Genomic DNA, 12,839 nt, shown 5'->3' with positions numbered 1-12,839 from the left:
CTCATTCCAGAAGCTTACAGAGTAATTTGCAGCTAGGATTCATATGGAACCTCAGTTCTCATGGATCTACATGGTCATGGCTTCAGTGACTGTTTAGGGTTAGCCTTCCTTTGCTGAGCATTATTATAGAAGGAGTGGTTGTATTCAAATCTGATCAGCTTACCTTACACCTTCTGTTCATTTTCCATTTTCTTCTGTGATTGTCCTTGCTGTTAAGTCTCAAGTCTGAAAGGTTCAACAGCTGCCCCCGGAGGCAGTATGATTAGATCTTGGTTGAAGTGTAAAGCACCTCTCCCTGCCTCCCTCCCCATATCTTCTAAGGGGAAATTTGGAAATTTTTAAATTTTTTAAATCTTCCCGCTGACATTGCCAAGTAACAATTGGCTGTAATTAGCCATGGAGATTATAGAAAACTAGGAAGGAATTTGTTGATTTAAATAGTAACTATAAGATATAAATCAATTTTTTTGTGTGTGTGACACTTTTCTTCCACTTCCTCTAGGTTACAGTTCAACAAACATGGTGTGTTGCGGGTAGAAGGCTTCTTAACACCAAACAAGTATGACAGTGAAGCAATTGGCTTATGGTTGCCTTTAACTAAAAACGTTGTGGGGACCGATTTGGACACTGCAAAGTATATCCTCGCCAACATTGGAGACCACTTCTGTCAAATGGTGATTTCTGAAAAGGAAGCTATGTCAACTATTGAGCCACACAGTAAGAGCATCTCTTAGGGGGTAGGATTTTTGAGTCCAACTTGATTTTGTTCCTAAATGACACCTAAGTTCTAACTGCATGGGTTTCATTTTCACCCAGAAGTTTGGAAGACTTTGGTATAATGAGGTTGTGTTTTCCGTTTTAATTTTTTTTTTTTTTTATTTATGATAGTCACACACACAGAGAGAGAGAGAGGCAGAGACCCAGGCAGAGGGAGAAGCAGGCTCCATGCACCGGGAGCCCGATATGGGACCCGATCCCGGGTCTCCAGGATCGCGCCCTGAGCCAAAGGCAGACGCCAAACCGCTGCGCCACCCAGGGATCCCTGTTTTCCGTTTTATAACTGCCTGTTGGTTTCATCAGAGTCAGTCACCTGTCTGTGGGGTTTATTTTGGGACAAGTACTAAAGGAGTGGAAAGGTGAAGATGAGGTGGTGGTAGAATTTGGGCAGCCTTTATCAGCAGCCTTTGGGCTCATCAAAAGGGGCTGAGGCCTCAGGTTGGGTTATTTTAAGACAAAGGTTCCTAATCAGGAACGCATTTCAAGAAAATAAGAATGGGCAGGCTGTGTTCTAGACCAACTGAATCAAGAATCTGGAGGGCTGGGTCCCAGGTATGAGAATGAGAATACACTCAGATGAAAAGGATTGTTAGAGTCAGGGTTTTCACAGGATACTTGGAGGTTCCAGCTGGGTGAGTGCCAGTATCTTCTACTCTCTGAGAGTACTCTCACACTGATGCGGCGGCATAGTAAACCACAGGGATCAGTGTGGGTGACACACGAGAACTAGACCTCCCTCATAACACCTCAAGATATGATGTCCGGGAGAACAGCATACCTCTTTTTATTTCTGTGTAGAAGTGAAATGCCAGCCAGAGGCACCCAGGAGCAGCTATTTTTAAAGTCTCATGCTTCCTTCCATCATTGTATCTTTCCCAAATGGTTGAAACTTAAAAGTAAAGCCTTTCATTTCTCCAGATATCTTTTCAGACTTTGCATAACTAAATATGTTTCAATTAGCATGCACACATAACCAGTCTTAAGAATTTTTGTTGTAGGTACCAGAAACTAATTGAAACTAGCTTCACAAAGGTAATTTTTTGGATAAGTATGAATAGTGTTAAATTTCCAAGTCCAAGGAATGGAAACTGAGGCATTCTGAGGAGCAGGAATTCAGAGCTAGAAAGAGAATGGGATCGTGAACTCTGGGGCACAGCCAAAGTTGTACTAAGTAGAGAGTAGCTGTAGAATCACTCCATTCTGTTGGAGTAGCAGAGACTTTTACAAATCAAGGATCTTACTGAAGTTGGTTTTTTTTTATAGTCTTCTATTTAGGATGAGTGACACTGGTTTCTATATTTAGTAGAGATAAGGAGTTTCCTAATTTTATACATTTAAGTAAAAGTAGTGAAGTTAAAGAAAAATTCTTAAGTAACTCATCTAGTAAGTAGGTATATAAATGACTGGAATATAGAAACACTTCTTTGGAATATATTAGTAGTTTCATCCTGAATTAGCAGGACTTGTTACAAGCAACTGATGTTTGTTTCTTGGCTCAAGGGAAGTCACCTGAATAGCATACAGAAAAAAGTACAGATAGTTGTCTTTTAAGAGTATAACTAAGGGGGATCCCTGGGTGGCTCAGCAGTTTGGTGCCTGCCTTCAGCCCAGGGCGTGATCCTGGAGTCCTGGGATCGAGTCCCACATCGGGCTTCCTGCATGGGGCCTGCTTCTCCCTCTGCCTGTGTCTCTGCCTCTCTCTCTCTGTGTGTCTCTCATGAATAAATAAAATCTTAAAAAAAAAAAAAGAGTATAACTAAGAAACTCTGTCCTTGAAGATTTAAATAGGATTAACCTTTCCTCCTTGCCTTTTTTATTCTGTTCTTCTCTCTCCTGTGACAAGCTGGTCAGTTGAAGAGAGGAACTCACTGTGAGTGATATTGACAAATGCCACCATAAGGTGTTTCTAGAGAGGTTACCCTCTGATCCTGAGATTAGGAATCAGGTATCAATCTTTATATGTTTATTCCTGTCTTTTCAATGACAAATTATCATTAGATGGGTGGCTAAAAGATCTAAGAATAGTCTCAAATAGTCCAAGGGACCAAGGAGAAGTTCATAAAACTTCATTTGCAAAATGCCTAAAGCTCTCTGTATTATGTACTGAGCTATTACATTACAGTGAAATGGCAGTTCACTTAGCAGTTGGATTAATTTGGTAAAAAACTGAAGTTGATCATTTGTATTTTGGTCAGTTGGAAGAAGGAGTGAAGAAACCACAGACTGGATTAAGAAAAAAGATATTTTCCATAAAACAAGAATGTGACAGTATTGATCCAGTCTTGTTCAGGGGAGAGAGACAGAAAAGAAATTTCTGATTAACATTGAGCTTTTCTGTGACCCAAGAAAATGTCACATACTTTGCCACATACTCCTTGAAACTTTCTTATAACCTGATTTGGCACTCCTCCATACTTGGGGGAAGGGTATGATGTCCTGCCCAGTCCTGGAAGACCCCTCCAACTAGTTTTCAGGGCTTGGCCACTGCCACAGAAGACACTAGTTTGTAGAATCTTGGGGTATGCTTCAACCGGTTGGTTATTTGGTTAGTGTGAGTCCTGGATGCCTGCGTCACTACTGACACTAAAAAAATCAAGTTTCTGACTCTGGCCCATGAAAGAACCAGCTGTACTATTAAGTTAATACGCTGCTCCCTCCAGGTTCCCTAACCCCTTGGAGTTTTTCATAGGCTGTGTGAGTAGATTCAGGGCCTGTGTGACTAACGTATCAATCTATATTGACTTTGTATATCTGAGTAATTTTTTTTCTTTTGGAGAAATCATGTTCCACACTGTCTTTAGATTCTGAAAGGGGCTCATGATCCAAAAGGTGAAAGAACTACTGCTGTATAATACCTGTGTCTAAACTACAACTCCTGTAATCACTGCTGCTTTTTTTCATTGATTTACTCAGCAGTACTTAGTACGTACCAGCACTATGCAGAGTGGGTAGGGGACAAGGTACAGCCCGAGCAGGGATGCTGCTTGTACAGAGTTTAATCTCCTGGGGAGTGGTAGAACCACACCTGACAGCATACAGTGTGAAGAAGCCCGAGTCCAAAGTACAAATACAAGTTGATGAGAGTGCTGAAGGAATCCAGGAAAGCTTCATGATGGAGGGTGAAGGGGTTGGGGGAACACTTGAGATGGTCTTTAAAGGCTAACCAGAGTTGATGGGAACTCCAATAAGAGGGGGGAAATGATATCAGTTTCCCTGCCCTTTCATACTTTATTTCAGAAAACCTCTCTTCCCCAAGACTAAGTGATTTATTGATTTTTGTAGGACAGGTTGCTTGGAAGCGAGCTGTCAAAGGTGTTCGGGAAATGTGTGATGTATGTGACACCACCATCTTCAACCTGCACTGGGTGTGCCCTAGGTGTGGGTTTGGAGTTTGTGTGGATTGCTACCGGATGAAGAGGAAGAATTGCCAACAAGGTAAGAACTTGATTCTCTTCCAAGCCCCCCTTACAAACTTAAGCCTTTATTGATTTGTGGTTGATGGATTTCTTAAGCATGGGGCCAGGGTCTATGAGGAGCAGTTACTATAAATTGTTTATTTGTAGGTGCTGCCTACAAGACTTTCTCATGGCTAAGATGTGTGAAGAGTCAGATACATGAGCCAGAGAACCTAATGCCTACACAGATCATTCCTGGGAAAGGTATTTCATGTGATGCAATTATTTTCTTTCCCCTTGTTTTGGTTAGCTGATAGGGGCTGGTGGTTTAATTTTACTTTATATAGTGTAATTACTTTCTAACTTAATATGTACCATAAATTGTCCATAGATGTATTAAATAATACCCCCAAAACTTTTTAATTAAGATCTTATTAAAACTTTTGTGGAAGGAAGGAAAATAATGCATTGCAGAAGAAGGCATACCTAGGATGAAAAAAAGAGATCCAAAGCACCATGTTGCTTAAAAAAAAAAAAAAAAAAAAAAAAAAAAAAAGTAATCCTGTTGGAAATACCAGTTTCTACTTTGTAATGTTGAGGTTGAAAGTACCTAATACTCTTGTTAAGATGCTTGTTTCTGCCCTTTTTCTTTTTTTTAGCCCTCTATGATGTTGGAGACATTGTTCATTCTGTGAGAGTAAAATGGGGAATAAAAGCAAATTGTCCCTGTTCTAACAGGCAATTCAAACTCTTTTCAAAGCCAGCCTCAAAGGAAGATGTAAAACAGGTATTACTATTTATGCTAGATTCACCATCTTTGAGATTATTGTCTGTCTTTTCAAATAACCCAAGGATTTCTGTAGTATATTTGAAAGGAACATGGAGACATGGTCAGTGGAAAGAGACAACTCCTACATTTCAGGTAACACTTCATGGACCTATTCTCACTTTTCACATTTTTGTGGACCTCATCTGTAGTCTCTTTATAGTAGATTTTAATTTTTGTTCCTTGAAAAAGCAAAAACATCTTCTATTGTAGTTTACATAATGAGTTGCTGTTGAGTTTTATGTGGGCTTAAAAAAAAACTTTTCATGTTTTACAGAGTTAAGACAATCTTTTAAAATTATGAGTGTAGGGATGTCTGGGTGGTTCAGCGGTTGGGCAGCTGCCTTCAGCTCAGGTCGTGATCCCAGGATCTGGGATCGAGTCCCACATCGGGCTCCTGTGAGGGGCCTGCTTCTCCTTCTGCCTATGTCTCTGCCTCTCTCTCTCTCTGTCTCTCATGAATAAATAAATCTTTTAAAAAATAAAATTACCGAGTGTATATTACCTATGTAATATATATTTGAAGAGCTAAAGGAAAGAATATTGAAATGAACCTTTATATACCCATCACTCACCATAAAAAATATACATTTCCATGGTGCCTCTTCCCTGGTAGCATCCCCTTCACCTCCACCATCACATCTATTCCGCACTCCCTGCTTCCCCTTCACCCCAGTATATTCTTCTCCCACATTGTATTTGATAATCAGAATTTCACATTTTCATAAAGCTGTGATGTCAAACAGTAGAAGTGTGCTCTTTAGATTCAGAACTGAATTTGAATTCTTTTTCCGCCACTTTCTAGTTGCATAGCATTGGTTCATATCAGCTGATTCACATATGCTTCCACTTTCTCATCAATAACAGAGCAGTTGAGGCTCCTGGGTGGCTCAGTCTTAAGCATCTGACTCTTGATCTCAGCTCGGTGTTTCAGGGTTGTGGGTTCTAGCCATACATTGGACTCTATGCTAGGTGTGGAGCCTACTTTAAAAAACATAAATAGGGCATCCTGGGTGGCTCAGCAGTTAAGCACCTGCTTTCAGCCCAGAGTGTGATCCCGGAGTCTCAGGATCGAGTCCCGCATCAGGCTCCCTGCATGGAGCCCTCTTCTCCCTCTGCCTATGTCTCTGTCTCTCTCTGTGTCTCTCACGAATAAATAAATAAATAGAAGCTTAAATAATAAAAATAAAAAACATAAATAACAGGAATAATAAATAATACTGAGAGTTGAGTATCACAACTGAGTATCAAGTTGAGTATCATACATAAAAGGCTGGGACCACAGTAGGAATTTGACTTTTTCCATTTTTTGTTTGTATAAACTCATCAGCTGAGTGAAGGCAGTTTTTAAGTAACAGAAAAATAAGTGGTGTGCTCTGTGTGGTTTTTTAAATGTTTGAGTACTTTTAAGAGCTGTTTATCTCATTCTAAAGCCTAGTATGCTGTGCTAAAACAAAAGAGCATTTTTGTCTCTGCATCTCATTTCCTTCTGAAATCACAGCAGTACCTTTCCTACCCTGCCTCACTCACTCATTCATTCTGCAAATGTTGTGAGTGTTTACTCAGGGTACTATGAGTTCACAGGGAAGATGGGCACAAACTGGTCATTTTATTTATTACTTATTTTTTATTTTTACTTTTTAAAGATTTTATTTATTTATTCATGAGAGATGGGGGGAGGTGGCAGAAACACAGAGGGAGAAGCAGGCTCCATGCAGGGAGCCTGATGTGGGACTCGATCCCTGGTCTCCAGGATCAGGCCCTGGGCTGAAGGTGGCGCTAAACCGCTGAGCCACCTGGGCTGGTCATTTTATTTTATTTTTTATTTATTTATTTTTTTATTAAAGATTTTATTTATTTATTTATAGAGACATAGAGAGAGAATGAGAGGCAGAGACACAGGCAGAGGGAGAAGCAGGCTCCATGCAGAGAGCCCGACATGGGACTCGATCCAGGGTCTCCAGGATCATGCCCCAGGCTGCAGGCAGCGCCAAACCGCTGCGCCACAGGGGCTGCCCGACTGGTCATTTTAAAACTGGTCATTTTAAAGTAGCATGGTAGGTGGAATGATAGCGATAGGCATGAGCAGGAAATGATTGGTTAAGAGGGAGGGATAACTTTCTGTATTTAAATTCTTAACATGTCTTTTATTTTCACCAGTAATACTTAGAAGCTTAAAAAAAAAATCTCCTACCTTATATAGTTCTGCTCTATTATTATAAGATTAATGCAGCTGTGGTAATATCAGTCCAGAGCTATTAGGTGGTACTGTTTGGAATATTTATCTCTTACTGGTGAAGCTGTTAGGAGAGAGGGTAAGAGAAAGGAAATACAGTGTTTCAGCTTGTGAAAAACTCTCCTTTTGTACTCAACACAGACTTCTTTCGCTGGAGAAAAACCTAGCATTGGTGCTGTGTTCCAGCAGAATCCTTTGGTGTTGGAGCCAGTGCCCGTGGCTGGGGAGGCTGCTTCCAAGCCAGCCAGCAGCATGAAGCCTGCCTGTCCAGCCAGTACATCTCCCTTAAACTGGCTGGCAGACCTAACCAGCGGGAATGTCAACAAGGAAAACAAAGGTGAGGGTTTCCTGCTTTCCTGTGGGTTCCTGAGAACTTTAATCCATGAGGGGATCGGCAAACTCAGTTGCTGTCAGAACAGTGTGATTAGAAGTGTGTGGAATGGAAAGTGGTGGTTCCCTGTAGTCACCAGCAAGACCTGACAGAAATGCAAATATTTTTAAAATGCAGTCCCAAGGGGGCACCTGGGTGGTTCATTTGGTTAAGCATCCAACTCTTGGCTTCAGCTCAGTTTTTTTTTTTTTTTTTTTTTTTAAATTTTTATTTATTTATGATAGTCACACAGAGAGAGAGAGAGAGAGAGGCAGAGACACAGGCAGAGGGAGAAGCAGGCTCCATGCACCGGGAGCCGGACGTGGGATTCGATCCGGGGTCTCCAGGATCACGCCCTGGGCCAAAGGCAGGCGCCAAACCGCTGCGCCACCCAGGGATCCCCAGCTCAGTTTTTGATCTCAAAGTTTTGACAAGTTCAGGCTCCATGTTGGACTCCATGCTGGGTGTGGAGCCTACATAAAAAAAAAAAAAAAAAAAAAAAAAAAAACATACAGCCCCAAAACGGAGAACTTCTGACAGTAGAACTATAGGTTGAGGTTGTGTTTGGCAAGAAAGGAGTAGGCTGAGACTTGTGTGTTTTAATAAATGATTTCCACATTACTGTCCTTACCCTATTTGTCATTCCTGTTTTGTCTGATTACAATGTTTTGGCTTCAGTTTTATTTTTCTCTATGTTGTTAGGGTGCTTGATGACAATATGAAGAATATGGGCTTTGGAATCAGGTAGATTAGAGTTTATGTGATTCTTCTTTTTTAGTTATGTTATAAGAAAGAAAAATTGCAGGTTGATTTCTTTCCTGCAAAGATCCTAAACAAAATTTTATTCAACAGAATTCAGCACTCTAAATAAAGGAATTCTATGGCATGACCAAAGCAGGGCTTAAGAAATGTGGTGTAGTTTAATATTGAAAATGTAGGAGAAAAGTCATGTAGCAAGACACAAAAAGTACTGAAATTTAAATTCATGATTTAAAAATAACCCTTTAATTAGGAACAATAATGGATTTCTACAATAAAACTGACAAACATCATAATGACTGATTTTGTTTTTAATTGGTTGAATATTTTTTTAACAGTTTGCCTCTGTTCAGGAATAAGAGGATACCTGTCATCACTGTTTTGTTAACATTGTACTGGAAGTCCTGGCTGTTGAAGTAAGGCAAACAAACAAAAAGATACTAAGATTGGAAAGAAAGTGATAAAGCTGATATTTTAGACAATCTGATTATAGATGTGAAAAATTTAAAAGCATATTTAATAAAAATATATCAAGGTTGCTAGTTCCAATGTTAATTTACAAAAATAAGTTGTATTTTGTGTACCAAACAAATAGAAAATGGAAGTTTAAAAAATGTCATTTGGATCATATGATTTCACTCATCTGTGGAATCTAAAAGAAAGAAACAAATAATAAAAAGTGGAATCAGACCTGTAATTGCCCAGGTGGGACGTGGAGGGATGGGTGATAGGGAGGGGAGATCTAGGCTTTAAGGTATGGAATGAGGAAGACATGGGAATAAAAGCACAACACGGGAAGTCCAGTCAGTGATACTTTAAGTGTCAGTATGGGGACAGATGGGACCTGCACGTGTAGTGAGAAGACCATAACATATGGAGAAGTTGAATCACGATGTTGTACACCTGAAACTATAAAGGAATGTTGTGTGTCATCTATACTGGAAAGAAAAAAAAGACATTAAAAACAACAACAAAAAAAACCTTTAATGTAACATCACCTTGAACGTTGGGTATTTATTGTTTTAATATCAGTTGAAAATCCTTGTCTAAATTGATGATTTCATTAGTATCTATCCTCTTAAGTTTTTTGGTTCTAAAGTAAAGGAAAATGAAGTTCCAAGATAATTCTATTAACAGACGGTAAGTAAGGGATTTGCCTTTCGGAATGCTTTTCCATCTTTCCATCTGGATGTTTTTGGTTTTGTTTCTAGAAAAACAACCAACGATGCCAATTCTAAAGAATGAAATCAAATGCCTTCCACCCCTCCCTCCTTTGAGCAAATCCAGCACAGTCCTCCACACCTTTAACAGCACAATTTTAACACCTGTAAGCAACAACAATTCTGGTTTCCTCCGAAATCTCTTGAATTCCTCTACAGGAAAGGTATAAATTTGTTTTCTTGTTTGTATTCCACCTCGTAAAAATAGAACAGGAAGAGACTAGAGAAATTGAAACAGATAGTAGAAAGAAGATAAGAATCTTAGGCTTTCTTTCATGGGTACAGGTTTCATTGGCAGGTGGGCTTCACAGGGTTATAGTACCAAGCTGGGCCATTTTCTCCTGTTGAACTTTTTTTCTGTACCTATTTCTGTGAGTTGTAATGTCAAGTGAGGGAAAGGGACTTAACCTATTTGTCTTAGGATCCCGATTTGGATTCTTTTGGATATGTGATTCTCATCCTACCATTATAGAAATGAGTTTTTTGATGGTAGGGATTGACCTATTTAACACTTGTGTTCTTTCTCAAATTCAGACAGAAAATGGACTGAAGAATACACCAAAAATCCTTGATGACATCTTTGCCTCTTTGGTGCAAAATAAGACTTCCTCTGATTTATCTAAGAGGCCTCAAGGACTGACCATTAAGCCCAGCATTCTGGGCTTTGACACTCCTCATTACTGGCTCTGTGATAATCGCTTGCTGTGCCTCCAGGATCCCAACAACAAGAGCAACTGGAATGTGTTTAGGGAGTGCTGGAAACAAGGACAGGTAAGTGTGGCCTCTGCTTCCCCAGCCCAATTCAGATCCCCTTTCTCAGATCTTTTGGCAGGCTTCTGACAATCCCACCCCACCCCCACCCTTCCATTGTAAGTGGTACATACTTTGTCTGCTGTTTTTGTACTTTATTGTTTAGGCCGAATATAATTGGGGCACTATAGCTGTGAATCTTATTTTTTACAACAGATATTCCCAAGCACTCTTTCAGTGAGGTTTTGCTTGCTTCTAAACCAGTCATCTTTGGGTTTTGATGAATGCTCTTGGCTCAGTGATTCTTGGGTGATCCACCTCAACAGGAGTGAGAGACTGAGAGGCTGATGGGGTTTGGCAAATGGACAAAATCAAAATCATGTCTCCCTCTTCCTTGAACTAAAATCCTGATGCTGAAGGCAGTTTTAGGTGGGCCAGAGCCTTGTGCTCTCTTGGAATTGGTGTATAGTCCCCCAAGGTTCTGCATTGTTGGATATTAGGTTGTGGTTGATGGTTTGAGAGATGCATGGGTTTGTAGACCTGCTCCTCTGCTTTCCCGTTTTGTTTGTTGTATTCTGGATCTTTGGCTTCTCTTGTGGGCCAAATGGATCCTCACTAAAGGAACACTGTGCTCTTGGACAAGGCCAGGGCTTGGAGAATTACCAAATAGAGAAATGTACGTATTTAACCAAAAGAAAGTTCTTACATTTCTTTTCAGCTCTGTATACTAACTAATAAGATTTGTTCATGATGATGATGACGACAGGCTAAATATGATACACCAGCCGTGTTTTGTTTGCATTCCTCAGTGTTTAAAAATACTGAACTCACCAATATTTTAGTTAGGCTGTTTCCCATAAAGATTGGGATTTCTGGCTTGTCTTGGCATCTGAGGTCCAAGTTACTGCCTGGCAGCAGTAGGCTGGAGACCAGCAGCAGCACCCTTTTTAGACAGGACACTCCCACCACCTTCGTCTTTCCTTTACATTCCCTGCCCAGTCCTGCACCTTAGTGGTGGTATTCTGTGAGGAATGGCATCTGAGTCAGAAGATGTGATCCTGACTTCTAGAAGCTTACTAATGTAGTTAAGAGAGCAAGGAGTACGTGAAGAGTAGGGCACCTGGGTGGGTCAGTGGTGGAGCATCTGCTTTTGGCTCAGGTTGTGATCCTGAGGTCCTGGGATTGAATTCCACATCAGGCTCCCTCTGGGGAGCCTGCTTCACCCTCTACCTGTTTCTCTTTCTCTGTGTGTCTCAATGAATGAATGAATGAATTTTTTAAAAAAGGAGTACGTGAAGATAAGAAATGTTGTGGGAGCTCAGGACACTGCTGTCATTTCAGGATCTGACATTGAGGACCAGCCACAGAAAACCAGACAAGTAGCTGTTTGTAAAGGGGCTATCACTGGTTTGGGGACAGAGCTGGGGGAGTTCAAACTAAAGCCTTCATTCTCTTCTTTTAGCCAGTGATGGTGTCAGGAGTGCATCATAAATTGAACACTGACCTTTGGAAACCTGAATCCTTCAGGAAAGAGTTTGGGAATCAAGAAGTCGACCTAGTTAACTGTAGGACCAATGAAATCATCACAGGAGCGACAGTAGGAGACTTCTGGGATGGATTTGAAGATGTTCCAAGTATGTATTTAAAGACCTTTTAGGGGAATGAGGATGTGAAAGGAGGGCACAACAATAGCAGGAATCTGAAGCCCTTTAGTGGCAACAACAGCATTGTCCATGATCCTGGAGTTTATTTTATTTTATTTTATTTTATTTTATTTTATTTTATTTTATATTTTATTTTATTTTATTTTATTTTATTTTATTTTATTTTATTTATTTTATTTTATTTTATTTTATTTTATTTATTTTATTTTATTTTATTTTATTTATTTTATTTTATTTTATTTTATTTTATTTTATTATTTTATTTATTTTATTTGATCCTGGAGTTTAAAATTTGTGTCTTCTTTTTCACCTTCATTTTTAAAAGTTTATGCTATCGAACTGAGGCATATTTATACTTTGTAGTTCCATAGAGAGGTGAGGTTTTCATCATCTGTTCTTCAGGTAGCTTCATGTCTGTCCTGTGACAGAAATTCTCTGCTTCCACTTGAGCCCAGTGGGAAGGACAGCACAGAACTGGGGTTTGTGACTCCAAAGCTGGTGATTTTATGCGTGTCTTAACCTTCATACATCCTTTTTACTTTAAAAAATTTTAATTACTGTTTAACAAGATAGGTAGACCTGAAGATGTCAGGGAATGTGAATTTATTTAACACTGGGTATCCTGGTCGCCACCTACTGCATCTTTGCTGCGAGCCACTGAGGCACTAAGGAGGTTTGTGTGTCTAATGCTGAGGCTGCCCCCTCTGTGTATCGGCCAGTCAGTAAACTGCTTCCAGGAATGTCAAGTTCATGCTGGGTCCGGGGGAGTCCCATTGGCACAGATACCCATCATCAGGCCCCCATCTCTGCTGGAGGGTTTGGCCAGTTCATTCTTCAGACCA

At 40.1% G+C, this 12,839-nt stretch overlaps 1 protein-coding gene and 1 pseudogene across 2 annotated transcripts in view; both read left to right on the top strand.

Annotated features, from left to right (window-relative positions):
* The window catches only part of LOC129510835 (transcription elongation factor A protein-like 4), a 242,900-nt pseudogene that overhangs the window by 151,296 nt on the left and 78,765 nt on the right, over positions 1-12,839 (top strand).
* Positions 1-12,839, top strand: part of KDM3A (lysine demethylase 3A) — a 53,819-nt gene that overhangs the window by 30,942 nt on the left and 10,038 nt on the right. For both annotated transcript variants that reach the window (XM_055327118.1, XM_055327117.1), the window contains 8 exons: positions 503-717; positions 4,060-4,212; positions 4,341-4,436; positions 4,832-4,959; positions 7,376-7,571; positions 9,575-9,747; positions 10,118-10,354; positions 11,796-11,967. In XM_055327118.1, coding sequence (XP_055183093.1) covers positions 503-717; positions 4,060-4,212; positions 4,341-4,436; positions 4,832-4,959; positions 7,376-7,571; positions 9,575-9,747; positions 10,118-10,354; positions 11,796-11,967 — 1,370 coding nt within the window. The remainder of the gene's footprint in view (positions 1-502; positions 718-4,059; positions 4,213-4,340; positions 4,437-4,831; positions 4,960-7,375; positions 7,572-9,574; positions 9,748-10,117; positions 10,355-11,795; positions 11,968-12,839) is intronic.

The sequence above is a fragment of the Nyctereutes procyonoides genome, unplaced genomic scaffold, assembly GCF_905146905.1.
Source record: "Nyctereutes procyonoides isolate TBG_1078 unplaced genomic scaffold, NYPRO_anot_genome, whole genome shotgun sequence".
In the NCBI taxonomy this organism is placed as follows: Eukaryota; Metazoa; Chordata; class Mammalia; order Carnivora; family Canidae; genus Nyctereutes; species Nyctereutes procyonoides.
This window is presented reverse-complemented; position numbering and strand designations above follow the sequence as displayed.